General features: G+C 36.7%; 2 protein-coding genes across 2 annotated transcripts; both read right to left on the bottom strand.

The window, feature by feature from the left end:
* Positions 1 to 1899: 1899 nt before the first annotated feature.
* LOC125836072 (protein GET4-like) lies at positions 1900 to 17487 on the bottom strand. Its single transcript, XM_049515156.1, has 12 exons — positions 17357 to 17487; positions 17155 to 17234; positions 16970 to 17048; positions 15911 to 15992; positions 12869 to 13031; positions 5427 to 5517; positions 4843 to 4926; positions 4584 to 4630; positions 3895 to 4023; positions 3524 to 3608; positions 3285 to 3365; positions 1900 to 2199 (listed from the first exon to the last, which is right to left on the bottom strand). The coding sequence occupies exons 1-12, from the start codon at positions 17480 to 17482 to the stop codon at positions 2182 to 2184; spliced, it is 1065 nt and encodes a 354-aa protein (XP_049371113.1). The 5' UTR covers positions 17483 to 17487; the 3' UTR covers positions 1900 to 2181.
* Positions 5777 to 6701, bottom strand: LOC125835973 (uncharacterized). Its single transcript, XM_049515067.1, has 2 exons — positions 6540 to 6701; positions 5777 to 6113 (listed from the first exon to the last, which is right to left on the bottom strand). The coding sequence occupies exons 1-2, from the start codon at positions 6699 to 6701 to the stop codon at positions 5847 to 5849; spliced, it is 429 nt and encodes a 142-aa protein (XP_049371024.1). The 3' UTR covers positions 5777 to 5846.
* Positions 17488 to 17735: the final 248 nt, after the last annotated feature.

The raw sequence follows: 17735 nt of genomic DNA, 5'->3' as shown, positions 1-17735 counted from the left end.
TTATTCTTGGTGCTTTAGTGTGTGAAATTCACATACTATATTGTCTTTTATTAGTATAGTATTCGCACGCGCGATGTGTGAATATTTTAAAATTAACTTAGATTGTAATTTTATTTACGTGAACGCATTATGACATATTCAGTTAACAAATATCTAATTATCATGGCAAGAAGCATGTATTTATGGATTTAAATTAACAAGTCATTATAGCTCAATAGCCAAATGTTGTGTCAAATGAATAGCCGTATCAACTCTTTTAAGGGGGCCAATTATGGATTTGGCCAAATTTAAATGAGAAATTAAGAGGTATTTATTATAACTAGTGTATTCATTTACGCTTTGCGTGATAATAAAAAGTTAAAATATTAATACTAAAATAATTAATCTTTAGTAATCTTTTTTTTAGTAGACAAATGTTAAATGTGAACTTGTAGATAAAAAATGTTAAATGTGAACAACTTGTTTAAATCAATACAAAACTTTTTAATTAGTTTTTTATTTGTTAACATGAGTTTTTGACACTTATATTTTCCAAGTTATTATTGTAAGATGGTTGATAAATAGAAAGAATTCAGAGTTGAATAATATATTTCATAAGGATTCTTACTACAAAAGCTTGAGAATAGAAAGAAGATTGATATTGACTCTGAAAATTAATAGTAATGTTCACAATTTCGCTATTTCGTTTTGAATCGAGTTGTGATGAAACATTCCACCAAAACCTCGTTACCTTTTCAAATCAATTTGTATTTCGATATATAATCACTATCAACTTTCTAAAAATTCAATGAACATTCTAAAAAGATCGAGACAAAATGTCCAACTTCTTCTGCTACAGCTTTCTCTCAATCTCTTTCAAATTAGTTCATCTATGAAAAAGAGAAAGTAAGGAGGTGTAATTAAAAGAATTTAAAAATATATATTTTAAGTTCTTCAATCGAGTACATAAATAAAAAATATAGAAGAGAACGGAAAAACTAAAGAGATAAAATTACTATAATATTAATTTTATTGTAAGATTCTACATCTTCTTTACTATCAATATTAAAAACAATTTTCATTGACATGCGTAAAATCTTCCGTATTTTTTCTTACTTAAAAGCTACTTGTCTAGTTTTAGATTTAGAAGAACTACCAAATTTTTTATTTTCCCGGAGTTTTCGGTAAATACATTAGTGACTGCACCAAAAATGTTTGTTTACCCTTGCCAATATTTTTTTACCGGAGTCCATATTAAAATATTAAAAAGTAAGCAAATTATATAAAATACAAAAATTAAATACAAACAAATAAATAACTAAATAAGTAATGAATAATGACTAAAAAGATTAGAGTTGGAACGAATGTACCAAACGTCTATTTAAAAGTAGACGTATGACCAAAAGCGGAAAATTGAAGCTTGAAGGTTGCTCCAAAAACCAAAATAATCCACCAAAATTGCTTTCAAACTAATATAATTTGTAATTTAATAGAGATTAGAGACTTGAGAGAGTAGAAGATGAAGAAAATTTGTGAGTAACAATAATAAAGATTTGAGGGTTTTTATAGTTAAAAAATAGGACTAAAATGTATTCTTTAAAACTTTGGGGTATTAAAAAAAGTTTGGAGGTAGGGGGATCTTTATTTTTGTGGGGGGGGGGGGGGGGGTTAGGGGGTGAAATGGCCGTTGGGTGGGCCCAATAGCTGTTACCCAACGCCTGGAAACGGCTAGTTTAATTTAATTTTTAAAAAATAATTAACAAAGTCCGCAAAACCGGACCAGACCGGGGCAGAATAAACTCTTCTCACCGAATTTTTCTAAGTTAAGGTCATTTTTTAAAAACTTTATCAAGCGGAGAAAAAATGTAAGACCGAACCCTCATGGGGACAAAAAATTGTTCAAAACTAAGAGAACATGCATAGGCAAAAGAAGAGGATATTTTGATTTCAAAATAGAAATATTTGCAAGACATATTGGCAACAAGAATAGGGAACCTTGAGCAATCAATTAGAATTCATGACCCCATTCTGCAGCATATGTTCATAAAACCATATCAAACATAAATAATTATGGCAAGCACATCCATTTAACTGCAAGGGGATCTTTCATGGACTACTTGGATTGGTGTTGAATGAACCAACTAGTCTATCAGGACACACTATATAGATGTGAGATTATGTTGAAATAATTTCTTTCCCATTCTATTCGCCTCCCATCATCTGCAAAACCCGATAAGTTATTACGCAATAACAAAACACAAGAGGGAGAGAGAGCTTTGAAAACAAACGCCAAGAACTGGTTAAAAGAAAAGAAAATGCTAGGTTTGGTTGGGGGGAATTTATGTTCTCACAGTATACAAATAACTACCTTGAATTTATGGAATGTGGCAAGACAATTTGTTTTTCTACCTAACTAGTGGCAAGTACATTTTAACCTACAGAAACTAACTCGATAAGGCTTGTTTGAGTGAGCATCAGCTGGAAAGGTAAGAACTTGAGTAATGTGATAACCAACAACAAATAGGCCAAACAAGATTGAGTGGTTAACAAGGCTTCCCGTTTCTTCACTAACTACTTGGATTTTAGATTCTGGGTCAGCAAGAACGGAACCTAATTCAGGAAGTGAGAATGAAACCCACTAGGTTATCTAGCTAGTGGTTAGACAAGTTTTGTGTGTGTATATAATTATGAAAATCGACCCACCACTTCTTATTCTGGACAAAGGAGTCCTGTCTATTTCACTAATTCGGGGAAGATACTGAATTTTTTGTATTTGAAAAAGATTTCTGAAGGGATATCTGAAGTAGATGGTGGTTGATAAAGAACTCTCTGATCATAATTTCCCACATGAATACTGCATCGAACATGAAACTTGTGGTTGGTGGTAAAACACTGATTCGCTCGTTGAGACCTAATTCGATATATATATAACAAGCACACTTCAGCCTCCAAAAGTCTAGTCAGTCATCTACTCGATCCCAAATGTTTTGCTTACATCAAAGATACAAGGTAGATAAAAGAGAACAATCCTTGTATTGAACGGGGAAGTCTGATTCATCAAAGGATAAGTGGTTCTGGCATGAAGATAGATTTTGATGTTCATACTAGCTAGTAAAACATGCCTTATTACTGAAAATAGAGTTGTTTCATTTTTCTCTACAACTTCAGGGAGTTCATTCATATATGTTTTTATAATTTGCAAGTGCCCCTAGAGGGTGGGTAATGTTCTACAATTAAAGAGAACAATGCTTTTGTGTTTTGTCAGTAAATTCTTAAATTGCTAAACCTTGACAATATTATATTACCTTGAAGATATCACCAAACATGCCTTGAAGAGGACTTTTACGTTGTACGCCATAGAACTTCTTTGCAACTTCATCTAGCAACTAAACCACAGAACAGTAAAAGATGTGAATTACGAGGAAAATCATCAGTCTAACTGGATGGAGAATGGAGTCATTAAACAACAGAACAAAACTACAAAGAGAATCATTCATCATAAATATTGAAGAAGGCACATTACTCGCATTTTCAAAGAGCTTACCTCATTAAATAGAGGATCTCTATCTATGCTAGACTTGTAGTTCTGTCTCAACATATTAAAGAGAGGTAAAGCATCTCTCTGCAACCTGAATTACAAATTGCCTTCAATTCATTTGACTTTAATGAAGTAAAAGACACGAGGACAATCACAAGGCCTCAATGCCAGTGCAGAAGCACCAATTTGCAAGATCTGACAGACAGAGGGGAGGGTACAGAAGGAATGTTTGTAAAATTTGCGAACTTACTAATGATAGACAGTTGGAGTGATTCAAAATGAGAAAGAGGCAACAGCATATAAAAAATTTAAAAATAAATGCTTTTTAACACATCAAAATAAAAAGTAAAGTATTCAAAAAACATACTGAGACTTACGTCAGCGAAAGGTAGTTGACAAACTGCATTAATTCTGACTGAGGAAAGTCAAGATGCTTCAGCTGCATTTCCGTTTCCACCTCATCCATGAGCTTGTTAGCATCTCTTAGATTTCCCAGAGACAAGTACCTGCCAAAGCAGAATGACAAAATGAAACTATATGCTCGACCTACAAGCTAAAAACTAAAAAAAGCGTAAAAAAGACTCTTGACTGGAACATCAGTCAAATAGAGAATTTAAACAGCTAGATAAACATATTCTAGTTTATGGTTCTCAGCGGGGAATTTTACACTCATATTAAAATTTGTTAGGTATATGCATAGAAAGAATGTTTCAATTTTAAATAAATTTGTGTCCAAATGTATTTTCTAAGATGCCTCGCCACCATGTTCCCTAGCATTCTGGTAGCCATTTGTGTTCCATCTACTGGAACAAACCGAAAGTGATTAATCTGGTTGACAAATATGCACAAAGATCGAACATTACAATGAAAGAGGCAATAATATGCAGAGCTACAATAGTGCAAATGCTTAGAAAATTGCAAATATTTACAGACCTTGGAGTAACTGTAAAGTGTAAAATAATTTATTCAAATACAATGTTCCTAATATGAACCAGCACAAATGGGATATACTGAGCAGAACAGTAATTGAATGCAAGGCACTTATTCATATTACAACTCTGCTTACATCAAAATTGCCCGGGCAATAGCCAAATCATCCTCTCCTGGATAGCACTGCAGGTTAAATGTTATGAATTACATTATATTTCAAATCAAGTCAATTGCCCACAAAAAATTTCATGAAACTGCTGCCTAGCAAAAGCAACAAAATGCTAAAATGGAAGAAAAACTATATTTCCACAGGAAACTGGAGATCCAGCTTTTGAACCTAATATATTTGCTCGTGATATCTAGATAGCGAAAGAATCACAGGAATCAGTGCTTACCTTTCCCATAAAATTGATGATAGTCGATGCAAATTTCTTGAGATTCCTTCCTCTAACAAAATGAAAAGATACTTTAACCATATCCTGCAAAGTAAGAAGAATGTAAGGAGGTCCACCACATTTCCAATGATTGGCCTTGGAATCCAATTTCGTTAACTGTCGGCCACTACTTCCTTTCAATTTCAGATAGCAAAGTACTGTGAGGAAACATTAAGACCGCTGCTGGCAAAGACACTACAGTCATAATATGAAAATATTTAACAGCTACTACAAGCAGGTCAAGTAAGTGGAAACCTAGACTAACGGATAAATATAATCTTATGCTTTAGCCTCTTTCAAGTTATAGTTCCATACGGTATGTTAAGTATGAGCAGGGTGAAAAAGGCGGTCATTAGCAACAGTTGGACTCTAAAACAAGATAATCATTCATTTTATTGCCAGTTCTTAATTTTGTGAATCGTCTTAGTCATGTTAGAACCTAATCTTTCTTTCTAGAAATGAAGATAGAACCATGTAAGTAACATAACGGGCATTTCATGTTTCTTTTAATAAGCATAAAAGAGCATCAAGCTTGGAGAACATACCACTTCAGGAGATTGAGAATACATATAATCTGCCAGCATCTCATGCAGCTCTGGAGATCCGTACCTAAGTGCACCAAATTCTGCTGACCACCTATAAAAGAACAACATTTTCTCACCAAAAGATGCTAATAAATAAATGAGGTCATAGAACATTGAAAGAGGACAAGATGTCGCCGCTTAATAAAACCACCAAGATAATTTTCCCCGAGAACTTTTTTTAAAAATGTTTCAAAAGACCACCAATTTACGGAAACTCATTGGGTGCAGCTCTTTAAGTATTTTACAGAATCATGTATATAGAATTAACTGCCACTCATCGCGTCTGATCACATTCACAAAGTAGGAATTAGTCTCTAGTCTCTAGTCTCTAGGATAAGAGTGCTGAGGTAACAGAGAAGTTAGGTCCTCACCATGTCCTCATCATACATTGTTCTGTTTGTATAACTTGGTGTCAAGAACTTCATTTCCACACATTGCACATACTCCTTTACTATAAGCACGGGTATGACAATACTTAGCATCTTGATGCACTTGTTGCTTGCGAAGAGTGCGTTTTGTATTTCCGTGAGGTGTCCACTTTCTTTTTATTGTTCTCGTTAGGCTGCCACCTTCAGTATCATTGCTGGCACCTTCTTTTCCATTTTTAGGCAAAATCACTTTCGACAACTTGCACTTGCACTTCGTGGACTTGGTCGAAATAAGTTGACACAGAACAGTGTTGTCATAGGCTCGCTTTAAGCGCGCTTAAGCCCTGAAGCGAAGTTCAAAACATGTTGAGCATTTCGCCTCGATAAATGTGTGCTTCAGTGTGTATTCAAGATTCTAAGGCTAATTGCTTCCAAATTTGTATCTGGGGAAGATCTGCCCTGTGAACTCATAATCGTGTATGAGCTCTTATAAAGAGACAGTGGCACGGTTTATTTTTTGAAAATGGTAACGATGTATTATATCACAAAAGTACATGGGTTGTACTCAAACCTTATATACAAATGCACTCTAGACACTCCTACCCTATTTCTATATTGAGTCTAAAACATCAACTATAGAGGCAGTGTCATTTGAGTATAATTGATTACACCAAAAACATAGCAACAAAATGCAGTTTAGTTTAACATCCTGCACACTATTTTCTATGCCTTCAAAACATCTGGAATTCCTTTCTTTCCAGATTGCCCACCATATTGAAGCAGGGATAATTCTCCATCTAGTTCTGTCTTTTGCAAGGGCACCTGCCTCCTCCCAGCTGTACAAGGCCTCAGTAACTCTCCTAGGCATAGTCCAGGATATGCCTTTAAGGCTCAAGAAAATCTTCCAAAGCTGCCGAGTGTATTTGCAGTGTAGAAATAGATGGTTTACAGTTTCTAAGGTTTCCCCACATAGGAAACACCTAGAGCATAAGGTTATCCCCCTTTTCATTACATTATCCTGAGTCAGGGCAGCTTCCTAGCTAGCAGCCAAATAAAGCATGAGACTTTGTGGGGAATTCTACACTTCCATATTTGTTTTCAAGGCCAGATGGGACTCTGCTGGCTTGATTGATCCATCAGCCTGTAAGCTGAATGCACTTTGAACTCTCCTCTATTGTTGCCTTTCCACCAAATCATATCCTCATATGCCTTAAGTCCAGTAAAGCGTCCAACCATGTTGAGGAATTCTGCCAACCTCATCACTTCCCAGTCATTTGGTTCTCTCCTGAAGATGAAATTCCACCCTTGTGGTGTCCATAGTTCTGCAATAGTTCTTTGTTGGAACATTGCCAGATTGTAAATATCAGGGAAAAGAGTTTCCAGGTTACCTTTCTCATGCCATTCATCCTTCCAAAATTTGATCTTGTTCCCATTCCCCACTTTCATCTTGAATTTGGGTTTAACTTCCTCCCATAATGCTCTTATGGATCTCCATAAACTGGTCCCATAAGGTGTGGTCACAATCTTAGTCATCCAACTATCTTCATTCTCATATTTGGCACCTATCACTCTTCTCCAAAGTGTTTGGTTTTCATTTGAGTATTTCCACAACCACTTCATTAAGAGTGATTTGCCATGTAGCTCCATATTCTTTATTCCTAGACCACCATTCTTCTTTCCAGTTGTCACTGCATTCCATTTAACTAGATGAAAGTCTCTATTCTCTTTGTTTCCTTGCCACAAGAACTTCCTTCTTATGTTGTCTAGTCTTTTAGTGATCCCTGGTGGGATGGGAAATAGAGACAACACGTAAGTTGGGAGAGCATCCAGGACTGAGTTAATGAGGGTCAGTCTTCCCCCACTTGACAAGTACTGAGTTTTCCATCTGGCCAGCTTCTTCTCACACTTCTCTATCACACCATTCCAAATTTCTAAGGACTTGGATTTTGCTCCCAATGGCATACCCAAATATGTTGTAGGTAGAGTACCTACTTCACCCCCTAGAATTGAAGCTAACAAGTCTATGTTGTTGCCCTCATTGATAGTATACGTATAACTTTTTATCCAGTTAATGTGCAACCCGGATACCCCTTCAAGCAGCACCAGGATCACCCTTAAGTATTTCAGTTGGTCTTCCTCAGCTCCACAAAAAATCAGTGTATCATCTGCATACTGAAGATGTGTCACTTCCAAGCTTTCTGTATTTTCTCTAGCCACATCAAAACCTTTACCCATCCTCTCATATTTGCTGTCTTGAGCATATTATTCAGCCCCTCCATAGTAATTAAGAACAAGAAAGGGGACAATGGATCACCCTGCCTGAGTCCTCTTTGAGTTTGAAAAAACCCTGCAGGGGACCCATTAATCAGAACAGAGAAGCTAACTGTAGAAATGCAGAAGCTAATCCAGTTCAACCATTTTTGTCCAAATCCCATCATCTCTAAAATCTTCAGAAGGTACTTCCAATTCACATGATCATATGCTTTTTCTATGTCCAGCTTGCATAGAATGCCAGGTTTCTTCTGCTTAATCCTGGAATCTACAGCTTCATTAGCAATCAACACTGCATCCATAATTTGTCTCCCTTTTTATAAAAGCCATTTGCTGTGAGTCCACCAGTCTATCTATCACAGCTTTCAACCTTTCTGTGAGAACTTTGGAGAGTATTTTGTAAATGCTCCCTATGAGGCTAATTGGTTTGTAATCCCTTAACTCGTTGGCTCCTTTTTTCTTTGGAATGAGTGCAATGAAAGTAGCATTGAAACTCTTCTCGAAGACTTCTTGCTCATAAAAGTTTTGAAATGTGTCCATGATGTCTTTCTTCAGTACATCCCAACACTTGATGAAGAAACCCATTGTGTACCCATCTGGACCAGGAGTCTTATCGGCTACACATAGCTTTAGGCAATTTAAAACTTCATTCTCCTCAAATCTGCCTTGCAGGGACATTTTCTCCTCTTCAGTCAACATTGGCCATTCAGCATTATTATAAGAAGGTCTCCATTGATGTGTTTCTCTATACAGGTTCTTATAATATGCTATTATCTCCCCTTCAATTCTGCTTTTCTCTTGAGTAACCTCTCCTTGTATCATGAGTTGATCTATATTGTTATATCTCCTGTGAGCATTTGCCATTATGTGGAAGAATTTGGTGTTCTTGTCTCCCTCCTTCAACCATAGTACTCTTGATTTTTGTCTCTATGAAACTTCCTCTTTCTTGACTAGCTCTTCATACTCAAGTAAGACTGCAGCCTTTTTTGTCGTTTCCTCCACAGTGAGAGTTCTTTTTACCCTTTTTGTATCTAATTCTGCTAACTGCTCTAACAATCTCCTTCTTTGACTGCCCAGATTTCCACCCTCCTCTTGTTTCCATTCCTTTAGCTTAAGTTTCAGTGCTTTAAGTTTGCATGCCAAAACATAATCAGGTCTTCCTGTGTAGCTGAAGGAGCTCTACCACTCTCTAACTCTATCCACAAATCCTTCTGACTGCAGCCACCAATTTTCAAACTTGAAGTAGCTTTTATTCCTCTCCCAGCAACCAGTAATCAAAGCTATTGGTATATGATCTGAGCCCAGCCTTTGAAGAGGAATCTGTTTCAAATTGTTGAAGGTATCATCCCATTCTTTAGAAATCATGATTCTATCAATTCTGGAGGTTGCCTCCTGTTGGTCTCCATTAAACCATGTGTATGCAGCATCTTCTAATTGCATGTCAACTAATTCCATGTCCTCTATGAAATCAGAAAGCTCTCTCATTCCCTTAGTTCTTCTGTTGCAGTTCTTCTTCTCAGATATGTACCTAGATACATTGAAGTCCCCACACATTGCCCAGGGTCCCTCTATCAGGCCCCTTACTGAGCTCAATTCTTCCCATACAAGTCTCCTTTCCTTGTAACAGTTAGGAGCAAACACTCCAGATATATGGCAGCTAAAATTCTGGGTTTGTGATTCAAATTTACAAGTAATGGTGTAAGAACCAATTTCCAAGACCTCCCCCATCCATGCCCTCGCATCCCACATCAGTAAGATACCTCCTTTTGTTCCACTAGCTTCTAGACAGACATATCTAATCCACCCGCCTCCCCAAATCTGCTTTACCATCTCTGAGATATCCCCTTCAATTTTTGTTTCTTGGAGACAAACTATATCTGCTCTCCATCCAGACAACAAACTAAGTACGACCCTTCTCTTCTCCCTATCGTTTAATCCCCTAACATTCCATGATATTAGCTTAAACTTCATCATGTGTTGAAGATTGTGTTCCTCCCCTTATTCCTACTCCCAGAACTTTTAAATTTTACATCAAAGGCTACAAGACTTTTAAGCTCTTGTGCACCCTTGATCTTGAGTTTCTTAACTTCTGTATCCTGCTCCATTCTCCTGACTTGTCCTCTTCATGCTCTTGGAAATCGATCCCAAAGATTTTCCCTAGATTTATCAAGTTCTGTTGTACCCATGCTGAATTCGCTTTATCTATATCTTGAGCCATTTGTTGTTGTTGCACCATAATTGGTACAGGTTCCTCCACCTCCCAATTAACTATTTTTGTGTTTGAGCTCTGTATTGCTAGCCTAGTCTCCCCTGACTTTGTAATTTTTCTATCATCTCCCCTATCTATGGAGTTAGGTTCTTCCTCTCCCGGTATCATCAAATCTCCCCTGATTTCTTCCTCCAGCAGCTCTGTCACGATTCATGTTCTGCTTTGCTTCGCCTGAATTGGACACGTGCAAGGCTGTTATGTCACCAGCCAATATATGGTCCTTCTGGGTTTCTGTGCAGCCGAGCTTTGTCCCTTGTAAATCATTAAAAATGACATGTGCTGCAAAATCAGGGCCATTGGGCCATTTAGAATTGGTATTCTTCTTGGGCTTTCCTGATGGGCCTAGTTCAGCCCTCTCATTTAAAAAACTCACATGCCTCTCACGTGCTCCATTCCCAATTATCTTTCCAGCTGTCGAAGTACACCCACGTGCTTCGACGTACTAAAATCCCTAAAAGGATGGGATTTTGGTACTATGTCGCAGATGTTTACGCCATCAGACCTCTGGATAAATCTATTCCCTGGGCACAGGACCTCATCTTCCCCGGCGACTATGCCTCCACTTTTCGACCTTATTTCGAATCTGGGTTGCTTTCTGCCCAAACTGGAAAAAAATATGTAATTCCATCACAAGCGACAGAGACCTCTCTCGGAAGGTTTCTCCCGTTGTTTTTCACCAGAATCCTTGCCCACTTCAGGTGGTTTTTTAGCTCAGTTTCTTCTTCTGTCTCAATCCAACCTCTACACAGATCCCCAATTTCTTGGAAGACCTTCCTAGACCACAAATGCAATGGAATCCCCAGTACTCTAATCCAAGTTTCACGCACAGTTGAGGGGCTAGGAGTGCACCCTGTTGTTGGGCTCCACCAATCTAGATGAAATATGCTACTCTTCCACCTCCATTGGCCTTGGATGATCAATTCTACCATGTATCTATTGGGGAATTCGAAAAGGAACATTTCGCTGTTCAATTCATATATGTTGACTCCAAAGACCTTTTTCCAGTTTGTGGAGGACCAGCTCCTGATATCCACCAGAGTTGGTTTCTCCTTCTTGCCTGCAGTGCAATATCCTATAAGGCATCTCTTGAGGAGATCTTCCTCCTGAATATTCACTGGCTTAGTAATCGGAATGCTTCCTTTCTTGGTGTTTATCTCGGCTCCTCTTAAATTACTGCTCCCCCATTTACTCTGTTGGACAGCCTCAGCATAAGAGTATTCATCCTCCGTCACCCTTGAGAAAGAATGTTCCTTCTCTCTTTGCTGACATTTAATGAATCTCTCAATCTTTAATGCAATATCCACCTACCCTGCATTTAATGCAAGTTCTGGTATGATTAATCCCGACCTTCCACCACTATTTAAGGTTATCAAGCTCATAAATTTCCCATATTCATTTTGCTTCTTAGTACAAAAAAGCTCTCCCTCTCTTTCTGCTAGTTTCCATCTTCTCGTCTCCTTTTTGTGCTCCTTTGAAGCCTCTCTCAGGCAGAAACATATCCATTCCATAGCTTTCTTGCTCATAACTAACCTCGTCATCATCTTTCTGCTTCTTTCAGCCCATTCATACCATTCAGACTTGCTCGAGTTCCATCTAGTGATGTCGAATGACTTAAACCCAGCATTAAAATAATTTCTCTTCTCTTCCATCCTAGGCTAAAGTGTGTAGCAATTATCACAGTGGGTGATAATTGTTGGCTTAGAAAGAAAAGGCTAAGATTCCGGTGGTTGCTGCTGGAAAAATGGTCTTCTACTGCCCTAGAAAGTAGGACAGAGAAAGTGCATTGGTATTCGTGCCTGGGAGTCTTTTTCAACTTGATCCAGCACTGACAGTGGCATGGTTTATACTAACCCTTGACAGAAATTTCTACCAGAAAAGATTGCAAGATGAGGTAATGTTAACTGTTTCACACGATATAACAAAGAGGTGAAAAGAGTACTTGAAGATGTCTTGCAGGAAGATTGCACAGCAGTGTGGATCCTCCAGAAACGACTGCAGGATGGACAGTGGTACTTCGAAAGTGAAGGTTTGGATTCCAGGGAACACATTGATACTTCACCGATTTCCATAAAAAATGAAAACCAAATAAGTTTTGAGGAGAGCTAAGGAAGGTGAGGCCTTTCTTTTGCTCAATCCATGGTCTATCCAAATAGGCTGCACAGATTAGATTTTGAAGAAAAGTATGGAAGGGTCTAAATGAAGATTACCCAACCAATTGTGTAAAAAGTTAAGCGCTGCTTCTGGAGATCTAAGTACATTTGCTGAGTTCGTTATTTCTTCTTCTATCAATTATCCAAAAAGTACGGTACCCGTTCACTAAAAGCCAATTCCCTTTAAAATTAAAAGCAAACTCGATAGCTAATCCTCAGTGGTATAATATAAAATGTTCAACAAATACATAATTCAAACAACAAAAATGATATGTTTTTTAAGAATTTACAAATGAAACAAACATAGAGAATATGTGCAAGGACGAGAGAGGGAGAGCATCTAACTTGATAGAAGCTTTTAAGAAAGAAGAGCAGCATTCTACTCGGGTTTTGGCTGCTGCAATGGCTTCTGAAAGTTTTTGCATATCATCATCATCGTCATCTGTGAGGTCCAAATTTTGTGGCACCAACGGTCGAGGAAATTTCTCATAGATTTTCCTGACATGGTCTAAGGAGAATTGCATCATGATCAAGCAAGAACTGGAACTAATTATTAAGCATCAATACATGAAAAAAAGTAGAGCAGCAAAGTAGCCATTACCCCTTATGATACAGCAATATGAAGTCACATCAGGATTTAATTCATGCTGGTTAAGTTACAGAATATTTTGTCTCTCTTTCCTAGTTATTTGAAGAACTCATGTACAGAAGAATACGTATAGATCCCTTAAATTTAATGAAATATTATACCTTTGAAGTGACTGTTTTATTATCTTTCGGTAAATAAAATGCAATCAGTAGTTCCTTCTTTAAAACTGATAACAATTTGTTTTAAAGCCAGTAGTTAGGTAATACTGAAAAACCATATTTACAAACAAAAAAAAAGAAGAGAAAACAAAATATTAAACAGAGATGGCAATTCTAGACAAATTCCAAACTCTAGGACTGTTTCAGTATCTTCATATTAAGCCTTTGTACACCAGAAACAAAATAACAATATACAGTTAAGCTTGATCTTCTACACATTGCTGCCACTATCTTCAGCATATCCTTAATGCTGAGGAATACAATGTACCAATTTCAAAAAAAAAAAACATATGGCATTTCTTTCTCTCCAGATGGTCCACCAAATATATGCTAGGATAATCCTCCCTCTATCTCTGTTTCTTGCACCAATTCCAACTACCTCTTAGCTAAAAAGAGTGTCAACAATCTTACTAGGCATTGTCCATGAGATGCCTCCAAGACTAATAAAAATCTTCCACAGCTGGTCAGTGACAATGCAGCGCAGAAAAAAAATGACTAACTGTCTCAGCATCACTTCCACATAAATAACATCTTGAACATAGGGATATTCCCCTCTTTGATAGATTGTCATGGGCTAGCACAGCCTCATTAGCTATAAGCCAAGTGAAATAGGCCACTTTTTGAGGCACTCTAACTTCCAAATGTGCTTCAAGCACATGTAGTGATCTGTGTCTTAGCTTAATTTAAAATCTTGTACCCCTCCCTCACCTTGTAAATACCTTTGCTATGTCGATTCCACCATAAACAGTCCACTCAATTTTGTGGCCCTAGAAAAGATTCCAGATACTTGTAAAAGTCAATGAACCTTGGAATCTCCCATCGTTCAGAAGTCTTTTGAGCTATGTTGTTCAGACCCCCCAAAAATGTTGTCACACCCGGATCGGATCCTCCAAAGATGCACTACTTTTGGAGGATTCGACATGCTTGGCATTTTTGAAGAGTCAAAGCAACATGGAGGACCAAATCCCATTCACCTACTGTCTTGTGTTAAATGTTGGGCTAGGGCAAATAAATCAGGGAATAAATCTTGTAAGCTGGCAGAACCCATCCACTTGTATGTCCAAAACAGTGTCTTGTTGCCACTGTGAACCTTGACAGTAGAATGACTTTTTAGGAAAGGCCACTAGGACCTAATAGTTCTCCATAGGCTTACACCGTAAGGAGTAGTAACTTCTTTAAAAATCCAACTATCCAGCTGTTTGGTTGTTTTGATAATACTACAGAGAGTTTGGAGCTCCTGAAAATATCTCCACAGCCATTTCACCTTAAGAACTTCACTTTGATTCCTAAGGTTTTTGATACCTAGTCCACCTTGACTTCTAGTTTTCTTTTTAATCTTGTATTTTAATAAGATTTTTTCATTTACTAAGTGGAAGCTTCTTTTCTCCTTATTACTTCTCCAAAGAAAGATCTCCTGATTTTGTCTATCCTCCATCTAACAACATGAGTATAGCATCTACGGCAGAATTTATCAAGATAATATATCTCTGGTTATAAATATTGTGATCTCCATCTGGACAGCTTCTCAATTTCTCCAAAAAATCTCGTTGGTTCATGATTTGCTCCAAAGGCATGCCAAGATAACTGATTGCAAGGTACCACTACTCCAGCCAAAATCTGGCACAACTGCTCCATATTGGATGTCAAATTAATTGGGAATAGATGGCTCTTACTCCAATTAATGTGAAGACTAGAGAAACTTTCAAAATATATCAATATTATTCTCACAATTAGAGTATCATCAGCATACTAGAGATGAGTAATCTCAAGTCTGTTTTCTCAAATTCTGGGAACTTTGAAACCCTAGATCCTCCTAATCTTAAGCATATTGTTAAGTCCCTCCATGGCTATAATAAATAAGAAAAGGGATAAAGGTTCCCTTTGTCTTATCCCTCTATGTGTACTAAAAAAAAACTTCTGGTGCCCCATTAATAAGGATGGAAAATTTCACAGTTCAGATGCAAAACCAATTGATCCACTTCTCCACAAATTCCATCTGTCTCACCATTCCGAGGATGAAATGTCAGTTGACATGATCATACGTTTTCTCGATATCAACTTTACCAAAAATGCCATGCTTTCTTTGTCAGATTCCAGAATTAATTGCTTCATTAGTTGTCAACACAATATCCATTATTTGTCTGCCTCTAATAGTGTTTTGTCGAGCATGAAGCGAGAAAAGCGACAAATCTTGATAATTCAATATCTTACCACATTAAAGGCTAGTCATGCGGTATTTTTCAGAAGTTCTAGGGGATTAATATTTAATACAAGTTGACCATTATCAGATACAGTTTTTATTTTCTTTAAGGAGGGTACTATCAGAGTGATAGACTCTTTTCTTGATATAACAAATTACTAGGACTCCTTTCTTACTAAGTGCAAATTAAGTCAAGAAACAGACACGTGAACTAGAAAGAGTGGAGTGATTCGAACTAATGATAAAGTAGGATAATTAACAGAACAAAACAAGAATAAAGAAATGACTAACTGATAGTTCATGAACAAACTCAGCTTGATAAATTATAAATGTATAGAATAGGAAAATTTACCAGAACGTAAACATAAGAGCAGACTTACCAAGAGTTTCTTCATTATAAGAAACTTTTCCTTTTACAAGAGTTTCAACAAACAACAAAGCAAGCTCTGACCCACAGGTAACCTGCAAATTGTCAAGATCGTCTTTTATCAATACAGAAATAAAACATGTCCTTTTTTAGTCTCGCAACAAGAATAATCTCAAATTGCTTTGAGTTTCAAGTATATTTAAGTGCCATTACCAACTCCATCGAGTCTAAAAATTTTCATGGACATAAGTTTGACCATGACGTCATCCAGATTAGATAGTAGACTTTTGTTGCAAGTGATAACTTTATCTGCTGAATTGTCCACAATACGTATAAGTAATCTTCCCACTGGGAATGCTAGGAAATGAAAAATGTACACCCCTAGACCCTCCTCAAATCCAAATTTGTACGCACTCCTTTAATTTTAGAACATCCCAAAAATGTTTCGCACGATTTAGTTTTATACAACTTTCACGATTCAAGTATATTAAGGTGTTCAATCTATAATGCTTTCTGTATCAAGCTAACTTTTCAACCATCACTCTAATATTTTCTTCTAGTGTCAACAACACAGCCACTGTAATCCCACAAGTGGGGTCTAGGCCGGAGGATAAAAGTGTACATTGTATACAGATCTTACCCTACCTTGTAAAGATGGAGAGGTTGTTTCCTATATAACCTCGGCTTAAATTAAAGCATTTCCAAGCAATTTGAAAAAGGGAATACAAAAATGAGAACAATAACAACAACGAAATAATGTGAAACATAGAGCAGTACACAATATACAGAGGAAAGAACAATAACGACAACAAAATAATACGATAACCGAAACACAAAAAAACACAGGCCATAACCAAAATCAAAAAACAAGAAACTACGAGAATAGTGCTAACACCACTAGTACGAAAGAAGATCCAAGTACGACCACCAAGACTATCCTGCAGGAACGCTCAACCACCAGCTAAACTTCTACCCTAATTCGTAACCTTCAATTAACATCTTAAACTCTATGGATCCAATCAAATACATTCACATAAAATCGAGAAAGGATACAAGTGTAATCGATCATAACCTGTCCATTCTCCAATTGTAAGCAAGCACCACACTTAAGAATATCCAAAGCTTCAGAGTACCTCTCAGCAGACACATATCTGAAATCATATCAAATATACAAAAAAAACTGAATCCAAGATTACCCCTTTTAGACTTGATGTCAAATTATCAAAATAAAAAAAGAGGGGTTTTTAAAGATTGTACCTAGCACTTATAGACTTAAACATCTGTTGAGCTCCATAGTAATTTCCCTGTTTTACAACCTTTTCCAACTTCTCAATATTCTGCAAATCATAAATCAAGTAAATCAAACATCCCTATACAAGAAAATTGGCATAGATTTTATACTGAGGGGTTAATTCAGATTTAGTAGTTCCAAAAAAAAAAATTATGCATCTTGGGGCACCTCTTGAGCTGGAGGCAGTGTCGCACGTTTGGCTCTCTCTCGAGACATCCTTGCGATGAAAAAGTAGAGAGGAGGTTGAAGAATCAGAGGTTTTAATAAGGTCTGAGAAATACTGGAATATCGCATATATATGTATAATATATGCATATAATAAAAAATAAAATTTGCTTTATAAATTTGATTAAAGTTGAAATTTTGATCTTTTGATGATATGAATAGAAATAATTTAATTACTTCAAATACCATATTTATAAATTGTGTATATATAAAAAATTTGTTATGTAAACTTGATAAACAATTTTCCTTTTTAAAAAAAATATAATGAAGTTCTTATTTTTTAGAAATTACAATGTTTTCAACTAGGGAAAAGGATAAAAAA

The sequence above is a fragment of the Solanum verrucosum genome, unplaced genomic scaffold (assembly GCF_900185275.1).
Source record: "Solanum verrucosum unplaced genomic scaffold, falcon-dt-bn FXZP01000208.1, whole genome shotgun sequence".
NCBI lineage: Eukaryota > Viridiplantae > Streptophyta > Magnoliopsida > Solanales > Solanaceae > Solanum > Solanum verrucosum.
The sequence above is the reverse complement of the archived record's forward strand: the minus strand, read 5'-3'. Positions and strand labels throughout refer to the sequence as shown.